The sequence below is a fragment of the Mesoplodon mirus genome (genome assembly GCF_964341445.2).
Source record: "Mesoplodon mirus genome assembly, chromosome: 15".
Lineage (NCBI taxonomy): Eukaryota > Metazoa > Chordata > Mammalia > Artiodactyla > Ziphiidae > Mesoplodon > Mesoplodon mirus.
The window spans coordinates 42,018,151-42,033,392 of record NC_138991.1 but is presented as its reverse complement, the minus strand read 5'-3'; the positions used below and the strand labels follow the sequence as shown (position 1 = coordinate 42,033,392).

At 51.2% G+C, this 15,242-nt stretch overlaps 1 protein-coding gene across 2 annotated transcripts; it reads left to right on the top strand.

Moving 5' to 3' along the window:
• Positions 1-780: 780 nt before the first annotated feature.
• On the top strand, positions 781-11,510 carry KCTD7 (potassium channel tetramerization domain containing 7). 2 transcript variants are annotated; one of them, XM_082645147.1, is made up of 5 exons: positions 781-1,123; positions 3,541-3,710; positions 7,049-7,227; positions 7,664-8,036; positions 9,759-11,510. In XM_082645147.1, coding segments are annotated over exons 1-5 (867 nt in total). In that variant the 5' UTR covers positions 781-979; the 3' UTR covers positions 9,760-11,510. The 2 variants fall into 2 exon arrangements, with proteins under 2 accessions (XP_082501273.1, XP_082501272.1); XM_082645146.1 differs by having other exon boundaries at positions 7,664-11,510.
• The last annotated feature ends 3,732 nt before the right edge of the window (positions 11,511-15,242 follow it).

Below are 15,242 nucleotides of genomic sequence, written 5' to 3'. Positions count from 1 at the left end.
GGCTCCAGACGCACAGGCTCAGTAGTTGTGGCTCACGGGCCCAGCTGCTCCGTGGCATGTGGGATCTTCCCAGACCAAGGCTCGAACCCGTGTCTCCTGCATTAGCAGGCAGATTCTCAACCACTGCGCCACCAGGGAAGCCCCACTGTCATTCTTAATTGAACTCAACTGCCCCTATTTTGAGTTTTCTTTTTCGGACTGCTGCTTGATTCAATCAGGAAAGACTGGAGACCCAGGTTTTACCCTTGTGGTTAGAGGAGAGCCAGCCCCTGTCGCAGTGCTGCCCTTCCTCTCCTACAACCCCAGTGACCTCAGCCGTCCTCCCTCACAATCCTTCAGGAAAGGATGCTCAGGCTCTCCATTGAGGCGACCTCGTCCTCCCAGATTTCCCTGGCCTTCGACGCCCAGGGATGCCCAGGACCCGTTGCCCTGGAAACGAATGAACGATTAAGTCACGAGCCCTCTCTCGTCTCAGGTTTCTAGGTGTTGACCTGGACGCGGGAGCCACTCCCCAAGCCTATAAGAAGGCCTGGCTTAGAGGAGGTGGCCTCGCGCGCACCCAGCGCGCCGAGCCAGTGTTAGCGGGTGGAGAGGGTGCGCCTGCTGGCCAGAGGGCCAATCAGAGCAGGGCAGTCCAGCAGGTCCGGCTCCCGGTGGCCACTTAGACGCTGGCTGAAAGCGCTGCCTGCTCTGCGACTGGGCGAGCTTCCTGCCAATCAGGGGAGGAGGCCAGCGGGGGTTCGGCCAATAGCGGGAGGCGACCGGGTCAGGCCGGTCGCCCTGCGGTCGTCAGGGTGGTCGGCGAGACCGTCGGCACTGAGGGAGCGACGGCCTTCCGGCCTGCGCGCGCTGCGCTCTCCGCCCCTCCGGCCCCGCCCGTCGGCCGCGCCGCGTCATGCCAGGCGCTGCTGGGTGCTAGTGCCCGGGCCGCCGCCCTCCCGCCCGCCTGAAACCGCGCCCACTGCCCAGAGCCAGAGGGATGGTGGTAGTCACGGGGCGGGAGCCAGACAGCCGTCGCCCGGACGGTGCCATGTCCAGCTCCGACGCCGAAGACGACTTTCTGGAGCCGGCCACCCCGACAGCCACGCAGGCGGGGCACGCACTGCCTCTCCTGCCGCAGGAGGTACCTGGACCGAGGGCGTGCGGGGGCGCGGGAAGGGGCGCGGGGCGAGGAGCCGGTGCCAGGCAGAGCTGACCTTGGGATGTGAGCAACGCTGCAGAGCTGAGGCAGGGGTGGGGGTCGGGCCGAGGGCGGCGGCAGAGGAGCCGTGCTTCCCTGCCCACCCCGCTCCCACCCACCCCCCGACCCCGACCCCGACCCCCGAAATGCACCAGGTGTGTCTGCCCCAGGCGGCACCTGGCCCTCCCATCCCCCTCCTTCCAGCATTCACTGCCTGCAGGGTTGGTACTCCCATCCCTATGTCCCACGTTACCTACTGGAGGAGGGAGGGTAGGCCGTGGGAAGGGGCCCTTGGAGCCCCAAGAGATGATAGTGTCTCCTAGAGAATCCAAGGGGAGGCCTCAGTGGTTGCCCAAACCCAGTCTCCAGCTGCCCAGAGAGTGGGGTTAGGGGCTGTGTGCAGATAAGACGCAGGCCAGTTAATAGATGTGGCCTCACTCACCTGACAACTCCATGGCTTTCCCTCCTAGCTGCTGTGCTGTGATGCACAGTGGCTTCCACTGGTCTTACTTAATGCATGTGACACTATCATACGAACACCTGAAATGACCCTCAAGAGAAGGGAAAGGAGGGAAGGTGGGGCTCTGCTGGGCAGTGAAGACAGGCTAGGAGGTAGGGGCTAAGGTAGTGGCAGACATGACCTGTGGAGTCCTAGGTGAAGGGACTGAGACCCAGAGGGGCACGATGGGGCTGGGTGAGGCTCTCGGGAAACTGTAGTGTCCTCTTGGGTTACGAGCCAGTACTCTAAACATCGTGGGGCAGTTGTGAAAATGGGCAAAGCTCCAGAAGGACTCTTTGTAATTGGAAAAAAAAAAAAAAAAAAGGAACCGTTGGAGGCCCAGGGTGCCATTTTTTGTGCACTGTCACTGGGGAGACGGTGTGGCTTGAGGAAAAAAGCACAGGACCCAGAGACTATAGGCCAGCACTCCAGTGCCAGCTCTTTCACAAATTACATGGCTCCATGTGAGTAATGTAAAGTATTATTATCTCCAAATAATATTGGGGTCCTTGGTATGCACATAAAATAGTTTTAGAGGAACTAGCTATAGAATAAGCAGAAGGCATTTCCCATCCTCTGGGTGCAGAAGAGTAACAGCACCTACATTCACAGAACTGTAAGTGCCTGTCGGTTTCATTCATCCATTCAGTGCATTTTTGGAGCTTTACTATGAGCCAGGCACTGCACAAGACACTGGGCAACTTCGATGTAATGTATTTGTATCCTACTTTATTTCACAAAGGATTTGAAAGTCGGGAAGAAGGACTGTCTAGATAAATACACTAGACTTTCACAGAGCCAGAGAGATGTCGTAATATTGAAAAGTATGCACTGGGATAAAATTTTAGTTAATCTGGAGGAGGTTTGTGGGAAAACTAGGGAGAACTGGCCTCATTTCTTTCAAAACCACAAACAGTGAAAGAGATTTAAAAAAATAAATAAAGGTCCTGAGCATTTTAGGGAGACCCTAGAGCTTCTCAGGGCAAATGTAGGTACCATCGTTCCCTGCCCTTGCCTCCAGAACCGTAGCTGGACTGGGCACTAATCTCCCTGCACAGATTAAGGAGAGAAGTGGAGAGGTACAGAGGATGAGGAGTGGATGCCTGACATTATTCAACAAACATCTGTGGGCCCTGCTCTGGGTGGCCTCGGGATAGGTGAACAAGATGCTGTTCCTGCCCTCGGGAAACTTGGGCAATAATAACCACCAATAGCACAAAGCGCCCGTTGTGCAGAGCTCTATTATACAGGAGAATGTGGATACAGTGAAGGCACAATGGTGGGAGTGTTCAGTTAACCCTATCTTGGGGCAGGCAAAGGACAACAGAGCAGAAATGCTCATGGAGTAGGGGACCTTGAATAGAAGCTCTTAGAATGAGTGGATGCTGCTAACCAATATGGCGCCTTGGTGTGAATTAGCAAAAGGGTGCACAGCTGGGCTGGCAGACCCCGCTCACGCAGGTGCCCTTGTGCAGTGAACAGCGCACACTGCCAGATGGGGCCATTGCATTTGCTGGATGGACAGAGGGAGGGTAGCAGGAGCACTGGGGACGGAGAAGACAGCATGAGCAAGGGCACAAAGGTGGAGAGTTCACGAAGTGGAAGGAGGACAGTAAAGGCTTTGAACTCTAGAGCAGAGATTGTAGGACTGCGGTGGAGAGACCTGATTTAAGAGCTGTGGGAGGATGGGGAGGACTTGGTAATTGACAATTGCAGGGGAAGGGAGGAGAGAGAAGCGGTCAGAAAGATGCCTGGGTTTTGGCCTCGGGTGGCGCTCATCAGACCCAGGAAGGCGGCAGACGGGGCAGCCCCGGCTTGCCTCCCCACTGTGGGGCTGAAAGTGCTGGTGATTCCTCCCCAGTTCCCTGAGGTTGTCCCCCTTAACATCGGAGGGGCTCACTTCACCACACGCCTGTCCACCCTGCGGCGCTACGAGGACACCATGCTGGCGGCCATGTTCAGCGGGCGGCACTACATCCCCACGGATGCCGAGGGCCGCTACTTCATTGATCGGGATGGTGCGCACTTCGGGTACGTTCCTCCCTCTGCCGTCAACTGCAGGGTCCTAGCAAGTGAGCGGCCCGGGCTTGGGCATGGGACTTTAATGTCTTCCATAACACCTAGAAGAGGAGATAACCTGCTGGTGGAATTTAATAAATGTGCATATTGAATTGGATCAGAATTCTTAGTTTCTTTCCCAGAGGAGGCAAGGACAGCCGGAGAAATCCCGGGTAACACACATTGGCTGGATGTGATGAAACTGATTCTCTGCTATGCAAATTAATACTGGGAAGTTGTCATCCCTGTGGAATAGGTGTGCCTGCACCGAGAGGCAGGGGAGTTCCAACACAGCTTCTGGGAGAAGACCCTCAGATCCAGATTCTGGGGCTCGGCATCGCTGTTAGGGAGAAACATGGGGTGTGGCATTGGTTCCCAAACTTCTTTCAATAGTTTAAAACAAATAAATAGGACAAAAAAAGGTGAGGGAAGGGCCAACATAGGGTTACCATTCTGTAATTTTGCCAAGTCTTTAAAAAAAAAACCATCTTCAGGGACTTCCCTGGCGGTTCAGTGGTTAATACTCCATGCTTCCACTGCAGAGGGCACAGGTTCAATTCCTGGTGGGGGAACTAAGATCCTGCGTGCCGCACCGTGCAGCCAAAAAAAAACCCCCCAAAAATGAAACAACAAAAACACACAAAAAACCCCACTTTCAATTGTTACTGTCATTTTAACAGTAAAACATGGAACAACACAATCTCAAAAAAAGATAGCCCTTCCCAAGAGAGGACTTCTGACAACCGTACAGATAAACAATTTAAAGACTTTATGTTTCGGTTTCCTTGTTTGTGAAATGAGAAGTAATTATAGCTGCCTTGCAGGCCTGTCATGTGGATTAAATAAAGAGTCTTGGTGTGACCCCTGGCCAGGTCCTTTCAGAGTATGTGGCTGAAACTCTTTGCCCCATCCGTCTAACTTTGGAGATGACTGGAGAACTAACATGGTCTTTGACCTTGAACAAAAGGAGACCCTCCAACCACTACGTCTCTGTGCCGGCCTCCAAGTAGGATTGCCCACACTGGGAGAAGGGTCATTTTCATCCTCAGAAAGGAGCCTCGTCAAATAATTTGCTCTGAAGCATCTGGGTTTCCCCACTGGGCGGTCAGCTGCCTCCAGTGCTGAGAAAACAAAAGTGTCACATCGCTCTGCAGAGCTATAAAAAGATTTTTGTTTGCAGGCTGTTTGGGAGAGGAAAGTGCTTGGCCCCGGCTGGCAGCTCCCACAGCGCTCTTCACTGGGCCTTGCCCCGGGTTATGTTTTTCAGGACTCACCAAGATTTGCTTACGATCCTAGAGGACTGATTTTGGAAGGAATGACGGGGAGGGGGAACCCGGTTTGGCCCTAGGCTGATGCGCCCATACCCAGGTGGCCACAGCTGGAGAGTGGCAGGGCCAGGCAAGGGCGTGGCAGCAAGCAGGGTATTGTGGTGTTTATCCTCAGGCTGCTGGACTCCAGTGGCCTAAGATTCATCAGCAGCCTATGAAGCTGTTGAAAGATTCAGATAAAATAAAATAGGGGTTTAGGGCATTTCTCTGCGGGTAAGCTCACGAGGCTGGGCCTGGGCCTCCACCTGGGGCACTTTCCCATTGTGATCAGTGCACAGCGCCTTGGACTGGAGTCTGGACCACTGTGGGTGTGGATTTGGATTCACCCGTGTCTGCATCTGGCCTCTGGCTAGCTGTGGCTCCTTTTTTTTTTTTTTTTGCTGTACGCGGGCCTCTCACTGCTGTGGCCTCTCCCGTTGTGGAGCACAGACTCCGGACGCACAGGCTCAGCGGCCATGGCTCACGGGCCCAGCCGCTCCGCGGCATGCGGGATCTTCCCGGACCGGGGCACGAACCCGTGTCCCCTGCATTGGCAGGCGGACCCTCAACCCCTGCGCCACCAGGGAAGCCCCGCTGTGGCTCCCTTAGCAAGGGTGTTCCTTAAGCTCTCTGAGCCCCACTTTTTCCTCATTTATAAAACGGACGTAAGAAAGCACTTACCCCATGTCGTTGGAAGGATTAAATGGGATAACTCCTGAACAGTGACTGACACAGATTAATACTTGGTGAGTGTTGGCTGGTGTTGCTTCATGGTCATAGACTCACTATTGAGGTAACAGCTTGGTCTTGGGGTTTACTGATACATCCTCACAGAAAAGCCCTTCCCACACCTACCAGTGATGGGTCTGATTACTTTCAGCCCTAAAGAATCTGAAGAGAGAATTAAAAGAACTGAATTGTTATTTTAAGAAGGTGCAGTATGTGATTTTTTGTTCCCGCCTGAAGCCAGTTTGTTCAGGTGTCAGGGTTAGGCATTCCTCTTCTCTGTATAGCTACAGGATGATACTGATGGCAAGGATCTGTGGGGAGTGCAGAACTCTTCCACGTGGCTGGTGGGAATAAAATGCTACAACCACTCTGTCAAACAGGCACTTATGACCGAACAGTTCTCCTGATGTTTACCCAAGAGGAATCGGTGCCTGAGTCCACAAGAAGTTTACAAGGAATGTTTTATCACAGCTTTACTCTTATGAGACCCCAACTGGAAACAGTTCAAATGTCCATCAGTGGGAGAATGGGTAAATAGTTTATAGTGTATCCATACAACGGTATGCTACTTAGCAATAAAAGGAAGGAAACTTCTGCTACACATGATGACGTAGGGAATCAATCTCAAAAACACTAGGTTGAGGGGAAGAAGCCAGGCACAAAAGAGAACATACTGTGTGATTCCACTTACGTGCATTTCAAGAAGAGGCAGAACTAATCTTTGTTGATAGAATTAGAAGTTAGAGTGGTTGCCTCTGTAGTGATTGGCTGGGAAGAGGCACAGGGAAACTTTAATTAGATGGACATGTTCTGTATCTTGATGGTACGTGGTGGTTGTGTGGGTATATTCATACGTGAAAAAGTAATTGACCTGTACCATTAAGATGTGTACCTTTATTGGCTATTATCTGTACCTCAATTCAAAATATAATTAAGGGGCTAGATATCATATCTTCCCATTTTTCCTATATATATTTAATAATTATAATAATAATGATACAATAACAACTACTAACACTTAGTGAGGGCTTGCTCTGTGCCAGGTATTTTCTAAGCACTTTATGTATTAACTTATTTAATCTCCTCATAACATTATGGGGTACTTTTCTTATTTTTCCCCATTTTACAGAGGAGGAAGGGCACAGAGAGGTTAAGTTCACTTACCCAAGGTTACATAGCTGGCCATCTGGGTCCAGATCCTGTGCTCTAACCACTGGGTGGCACTGTCTGGATCCATTAACTCCTTCTCACCAACCCTCTTTCCTTCTTGCTCAGAGATGTGCTGAATTTCCTGCGCTCGGGGGACCTGCCGCCCCGGGAGCGCGTGCGGGCTGTGTACAAAGAGGCCCAGTACTATGCCATCGGGCCCCTCCTGGAGCAGCTGGAGAATATGCAGCCACTGAAGGGGGAGAAAGTGCGCCAGGCATTTCTGGGACTCATGCCCTATTACAAAGGTGAGGGGTTCACTGTGCGGGCAGTCGGGGTGTGAGGAGGGAGGGTAGCGAGGCATCTGTCAGTGCTGAGGTCTCCACCAGAGCAAGTGGGTCATGGCTCGCCAAGACACCTGTCCTACTCAAGATGGGAGAGGATCCTGCTTCCCTTCCTGCTGCCCTCCCAGTCCCGCAGGAAGATTCAGATGAAATAGGGACCACCTTGCCTGCAACGTCATCAAATTGCATTTCAGAAGGGTGGTACTCATCCCATCCCCTTTGTTTCCTTTTGCCCTGCAGTACCACGATTCCTGTTTAAGTTTGTGCCCTTCATGGGCCCAGAGTCCCTTCCCCTGGGATCTGTCTCTTCCCTCTTGGGTCCACCGTCACTGGGGCTCTCTCTGTGCCCCGCCCCCCCCCACCCCCGTCCCACTGATGGGTGACGTGTTCACCCCTGCAGACCATTTGGAGCGGATTGTGGAGATTGCCCGGCTGCGCGCCGTCCAGCGGAAGGCCCGCTTTGCCAAGCTCAAGGTCTGTGTCTTCAAGGAGGAGATGCCCATCACCCCCTACGAGTGTCCGCTTCTCAGCTCCCTGCGCTTTGAACGGAGCGAGAGTGACGGGCAGCTCTTTGAGCACCACTGCGAAGTGGATGTGTCTTTCGGGCCCTGGGAGGCCGTGGCTGACGTTTATGACCTGCTGCACTGCCTGGTCACGGACCTCTCAGCCCAGGGCCTCACCGTGGACCACCAGTGCATCGGGGTGTGTGACAAGCACCTCATCAACCACTACTACTGCAAGCGCCCCATCTATGAGTTCAAGATCACGTGGTGGTGAGTAGCCCTGGCAGGGAGCAGAGTCCTGTCAGGGAGGGTGTCCGTTCCCCTTGTCGGCTCTGGGAGCAAGGTCCCTGGAAGGGCTGCTCGCTGCCCCAGAACCTGCTGAGGTGAGGACGGGTCCTGAGGCACAACTCCAGGCGGACGGAGGTGCAGCCCCAGTCTCCTTGGCTGTACCTCGGGGCCAGGTTCAGGGCTGGTGGCCCACGGGGACTTGGTGCCTGTGCTCACCTGGCCTTTCCTCGAGGCACGGCAGTCTCTGCCTGAGGCTGATGGGGTCCGGCTAGCGAGGGCTTGACCAGGAAGTCCAGAGAGGTTTTGTCACTTCCTTGACCTTGCAAGAGAGTTTTTGCCCTTTTTAGAGCCACGTTACCAAACTCACGTAGGCATAACCCCTCCTCCACCCTGTTCAAGAGTCCCTTCCTTATGCTCAGTGTATCGGTATGAACGTGGAACATGATGGGGGCTTAACCCAAGGAGCCCCCCAGAGCCCCTGGCTGAAGAAGGAACATTTTCTCTCCCTCTTCCCTCAACAGTAGCCCCACGCTTTGTTTTAGGCTGTGGAAAGACTCTTTTCCTCCCAAAACATATTCTTCACCACCTTTTGGAGATGTAACCATAGTTGCCAAAGCCATGCACCAGGTTGGCCTTAGAAAAGCACAATGTTTACAGCCCTGCCTCAGGGCCTTGGCTTCTCCTACCTTCCACTAACCTTCCTTGCTTGAAGGGTTATCTTCTCACGGGGCTGGAATGCACATTTCAGGGACTCCTTTTGAAGATTCCCTAAGTCAAGCAGGCAAGATGCCTAGATCTTGTGTTATCTTTGAGGTGTAACATCCTTTCTAGAGGCGCAGAATACACCCTTGGCTGCTGTTCCATGTTAGGATCCAATTTGTGGTGAACCTCCTTGGATGGGAACCCCTGTTGCTTTTTCCTGCCAACGTTCTCCTTCTCAGAGATTGTCTGTCTTGGGGAAGGAAAGAGAGGGCCGGAGGAGAGGCGCAGCTATCGCAAGAGCTGTGGGAAGACAGCAGCAGACCTCTGTTATGTTTGCCTCTGCACAATTCAGAGAGAAAAAGATCCACCAGCTTCTGTTCCACTGCATTTCCCTCTCGCGCTGTCTGCAGCCTGGGGCAGCCAGTCGGGATGTGGGCCTGTGCCCCCGGAGGAAATGCTGTGCAGCACTGGTCACTGGAAAGGGGACATTCCCTTGCTACGTGCAGGGCTTCTCCCTGTAATCGTGATTGAACTTGACTGCTCCTGGGTGGTGTTGTAGGGAGATTTTTTTTCTGTCAGCCTCATCGGTCTCAGTCTTACAAGACCAGATTGGCAAGGAGGGTAGTGGGGGAGCTGAGGAAGAGAAGGCCAAGCCCTGGGACCTTGGCTGAATTCCTTCACGGGGCAGTGACCCCTTGGCCCCTGTATGGGAAGATTCCAGGGCATGGTCCCCCGCTCTTACACTGTATTCTTATGTGCGTGGAGCAGGCGTCCAGGCTGACATCTAAAGGGAGGGTCCAGTCAGTGGTTCAGGTTCCAAGATAACATGTTCTCTCCTTGTTCTCATCCGCAAACGGCTTGTCACTTTTCTGGAGCTGGTGTCCCTGCTTAGACCTTACCCGACAGCACGGCTCTTGCCTTGTCCTCAGAGAAGGGTCTTTCATTTAAGTTGCCCAGATCGGCAAATAGATTGAACGCTAATACAGGTTCGTTTTTTGACAGACACTGAGGCAGGCTCTTCAGGAGGGAGCCAGTGTGAGGAGAGAGCAGATGGGTAAGCCCAGTGCCCGCAGTGATCCAACCTCGGCCCCTTCTCTTGCCCTCCTCAGCCCAGAGCATCACAGCACTCGGTTATTGAGGGTCCATAAACATAAGACAGGGAGGGACTGGTTCATGCAAGCTCAAGTCAGCTCAAAATCAGGCCCTGAAGACTTGCTTGGGGCTTCAGGGACGCTGGATAGGAACGCTGTCCCTGCGCCTCTTGCTGGAGCCCCTCCGTTCCTCTGCCCCCGTGTTGTCCTCGCGGAGGTACTCTGTGCTGTCGTTGGGGGACAGGGCTGTGGCCAATAGCCCAGGCAGAGCAGGGACACCGGCAGCCAGCTTAGAGCTCCTTCTAAATGGAGTAAAAGAATTCGGTGGCCCTGTTTGGCCATTGTCTGTTGAGAAGCCAAGGCCAGGCTGCGAAGCGCTCTTGGATGTAGGGGGTTTGTGGTGATTGCCTACAAATAAAGGTCATCTCTGAGGAAGTGACTTCTCCTAGTTGGGTCCCTTTTCACCTGTCAGCGGCCAAGCCCAGAGCATAAGAAGCGTTGGGTAAGGTAGGAGGGCTCCAAAGGATGGCTGCTTCTCCCAGATTGCAAGGAAGTCTGTCTTCATGGAATTCTTGTGTGTAACGTCCTTGGGTCAAACCAAGGGGCCTGCCTTTGGAGCTTCCCTTATGTTTGACTTCAGGTACCTTTTCTCCCAGGTGATCCATTCACTTGTTGGGAAGGTGAAAGTTATAGGAAATAGGACCGCGTGGTGCAATGCTATCTGCAATTCAGTAAGAATGAAAAACTTAACTGCAACTAAGTTTGAAAAGATTGAAACAAAACCACAGTGAAACCCAGCACACCATCCCAGGTGGGGGAATTCTTTGGGTAACGCTCTAAATAGAAGACATAGAGGAATCGTCACCATCCTTATTCTACCTCTGGTGAATTCACCAGGCTGTCCAGTGCTTATCACATGGAAAGCAGTCGACTGTGCTCTGAAAATTTCTGTTCTTTCTCGCTGGGGCTTGGGATATTCTGGGAGCTGTCTGAGCCTTGTGCCTCAGGCTGCTCAGGTGATATAATCTTCCTGTTCTGGGTTGCTTATTGGAGGACTAGGAAATTGATATCTGCAAACCATAGAGTGGGGTGAGCCTCACTGTGTGATCTTGGTCTAAGCTGGATCCTGAAATGGTTAAGACAAATAACAACAACAAAACAAAAACCACTCACACTGATCATTTTGATCCCAGTTAGAATTTCAGATATCATTCTTCTGCATACCTTCTGTCTGTATTTGATTGTGCTACAAGTGATTAAGCTTTCTCGGGTACCATTTCGCTGGGGCTCTTTCATGAAGGTGGCGCCTGCCTCGTGATCCTTAAAAGAGGGAGGCTTTATTCATCAGAAGCCAGAGTGTTGGGAACTGGGGTGGGAGAGGCACTTTTTGGAATTCTGGAAGAAGCATACATGTATACATATGTTAATTGGAGGAAGGGTGGGCTGGCAGAGGGTCAGAGGAGGTGGGAACAGAGACGGGGAGGAGGGCTAGGCAGTTGCCTCTGGGAGTGGGAGGTCACGGGGTCGGTCGTCTTCCTTCTGTACAGTGTGGGCTTTGTGTACACAATATAACACTGCCTGTGTTCGTTCATTTCCTGTCTGTGAGCGCTTTGGTGCATGGAGCCTCAGTACCCTCACCTGGCATTAAAGTCAAGAATTAGAACCTGGATGCCGTGCCTTTCTTGTTCAGAGACTTACTCTCCTCCCTCCTCCGCCCTCCACGCTGCCAGAAAATATGCGTTGATTTCTGCTTAAAACATGGTATGTTTGGGGATGCCACACTAAATCAAACAGGCTCTTCCCTGAGACATGCGGCTGAACTTCCGCCCTGACTTGAAGTTAAACAGAGACGGGCCCCCTGGAGGTTCCTCTGCAGTTACCCTCACCTGGTCTCTGTCCCAGTAGGCATACTCACCTGTGCCCCCAGATTTCCGGGGTTTATAGGCAGTACTGGCCATTTGTTCATGACCCTCAACTTCCTTACTTGACCATTCTATCTTTTAGGAAGTGGGTTCACCTGATCCCTTACTGAAGACCCAGGGTTCCAGTAGCTGAAAGCCCTGTACATCTTTTCTCCTCTCCTGGCCCTACACCTCCAAGACATACTCCAGTACCTCAGTAGGGGTCCCAGGGAGGCACCAGCATGGGCAGCCTCTGCTCCTTGTTCCTACATCTCCATGATGCTGGGATTGGCTGAGGCCAGCAATCCTTATAGGTATGAGAGTTGGAATACATTGGGTTGGCCAAAAACTTCGTTCGGATTTTTCCATAAGATGGTACAAAAACCCGAACGAACTTTTTGGCCAACCTAGTAATAAACAGATTCAAAGTCCAGAGGCACCATGTGAGTGTCTGTCTGTCCGTGCAGCCACCTGGAGCGGTCATGGTGAAACTGGCAACTTGTTCCACACAATGAGGGCAGGTCAGGTTTTTCAAACACTTTGGCTTCAGAAGATGCTGCATTACATGTGCAAGATCCCAAGAGGCCAGCAGAGGAATGGCAGCTCTGGTTGTAGCTGACAGAGAAGCCGCTGCAAGCTGCAGGTAGGTGCCCATGTGCAGTGGAGGCCAGCCAAAACCCAGAGCTTCCCAGAGCGGACACAGAAAGGGACAGTCTTCTCTTACAGCGGCTGACTGGCGTGCCAGAAGAGGAAACTGAACTCCTGCTCACCCTCTTGCCAACCATGTGCCTTTACATCCCCCTCCGTTCAAAATGGAAAGTAACACAGAGACTCCTTGGGACCTTACGTCTGTCTCCATGCCTGACTTGCACTTGGAGTCATTAGTATTAGTCAGGAGGAAAAAAAACACACGGTAATTTGAATAATTTATATCTTTAATATAAATAGCTATTAATTATAAGAAGATTGGAGTAATGAGGGATTGGCTAATAAGGAGTAGAGATAACTATAAAGAATATAGGAATAGCAGATTTAAGAAGCAGCCACTAGGGCAGAGATAGAGCGTCCAAGGACGAGGACCCCTCTCCCCCCAGAGCTGATACCCAGACCTTTTTTGGAGAAGGCATGACCATGGCTCACCGAACGGTAGAGAAGTCATGGGGGAACTTGCTGGAAACCCACCCTCTGGGATGCTGGAAAAATCCGTCCCTTGGGCGGTGTCTTGCCGGAGGCCTTCCACGGCGAAACCACCCCAGGGGAGTGCCGGGGAAAGCTGCGGGCCTCTCTGTGCTGCTGACGACCCTGCATGGCAGGAGCTGGGCGCTGGAGAAGCTGAGCTGTGAGCGAGCACACCCGAACCAGAAAGGAAACATCTCCCTCCTTGCAGTGTCTCACCAATGCCCTCTGCTAACAAAGAATCATATCATGTTAGTTGGCAAAGGCAAAAAATACTCGTAAGTCCCAACCCAATTTTTGCGGAGGCAGCGAAGGATGAAGATGGGGCTAAGAGGCAGTCAATACCTGGCACATCATCTACATATGCTGATGACTCCCCAGATGTATACTCCTGTCCAGGCTTCTTGCCTCAGCCTCGAAGTATACACCCAATAACCTGCCAAAGATTGCTACTTCAATATCTGTTAGCCATCTCAAACTTAATACATCCAGATGGAATTCTTGATCTCCCCTCCCACCCCAAACATCCTCATTCCACCTCCTCCCTCTCAGGAAATGGCACCACCATGCATCCAGTCAACAAAAACCTGCATCACCTTTCACTCCCCTCCTTCACCTTCCCCTTCTCCTTGCAATCCATCACCAAGTACTTGAATACATCTTCAAGATGTATCGAGTTTTCACAGATTCACTTGTTTGACTCACCATCGTCTTTCATCCTGAGTTACTACAAAGGCCTCCTGGCTTAATTTGGCTCTCAATTACTCTGACTAACCTATTCTCCAGAATAGTCTTTTGAAACGGTTGATTAGATCCTGCACTATGCTGACTTAAAACCCTTTTCTTTTTTCTTTTTTTAATTAATTTTTATTGGAGTATAGTTGATTTATAATGTGTTAGTTTCAGGTGTACAGCAAAGTGAATTAGTCATACATATACATATATCCACTCTTTTAAAAATTCTTCTCCCATATAGGTCATTACAGAGTATTGAGTAGAGTTCCCTGTGCTATACATTAGGTCCTTATTAGTTATCTATTTTATATATAGTAGTGTGTATATGTCAGTCCCAATCTCTCAATTTATCCCTTCCCCCATGGTAACCATAAGTTTGTTTTCTACATCTGTGACTCTATTTCTGTTTTGTAAATAAGTTCAAACTCTTTGCTTTTAAAATGAAATTGGAAAGGCTTACCATGTTTGATCTGGTTCCTGCCAACCCATCCAGCCCCAACACACCACCCTACTCCTTGTTTCCCATCCTCCACCCTGGCCTTCTTTCAGTTCCTGCCTCAGCTTTTTGTGATTGACATTTCCTCTGCCTGGGATGCCCTTCCCCCTGCCCTTCTCATTTATGGCTGGCTCCTTTTCATATTTTATGTTCCAGCTCAAATGTTACATACTCAGTGGGACCTTCTCTGACCATGTCATCTAAAGCATACTCCCTCCCCTTACCATCTATCACGTCACCCTATTTCTTTATAGCCTTTATCACCAATAGTAGTTGTCTTGTTTGTTATGTCTCTATTTTCTTTCAAATAAGCCCCTCGAGGGCATAGATTTTGCCTCTGTTGTTCACACCTATATCCCAGTGCTTGGAACAGTCAGTGCCTGGAAAAGAGGTGCTCACAGTCAAGATCTGTTAAACAATCTGTCCAGTATATGGACAGGAGACCACTTGGAGCATCTTAGTATTACCATGGCCTGTGATTCAAGTCAGTGGGAAACTGCAACAAGCCAATCCAAGCAGGATTACTAATGGCCCAGACCTTTCGTGAGTGAAAGTTTGGGTCACCCCACCAGGTAAAGAGACTGAGTATGGAGATTAAGTTTGATATAAGGAGATGCATATGGGTGCCAAGTTGACAGGGGGTCGAGTTATGACAGCTAATTGTATGTGTCAACTTGGTTAGGCCACAGTGCCCAAATATTTGGTCAAACATTATTCTGGATGTTTCTGTAAGGGTGTTTTTGGATGAGATCTACATTCAAATCAGTGGACTTGGAGTAAAGCAGATTACCCTCCATAATGTGGGTGGACCTCATCCAATCAGTTGAAGGCTTGAATAGAACAAAAGGCTCCCTCAAGCACCAGGGAATTCTGACAGCCGTCTGTCTTTGGACTTCACTGCAACACCGGCTCTTCCTGGTTCATCAGCAGACTGCCTTTGAACTTGAACTGCAATTCTTTCCTGAGCCTCCAGCCTGCCAGCCTCCCCCATCAGATTTTGGACCCACCAAGCCTCCACAATCACATGACCCAATCCCTTAAAATAATTCTCTTCCTATATATACTGTATCTATCTATCTATCCCAGG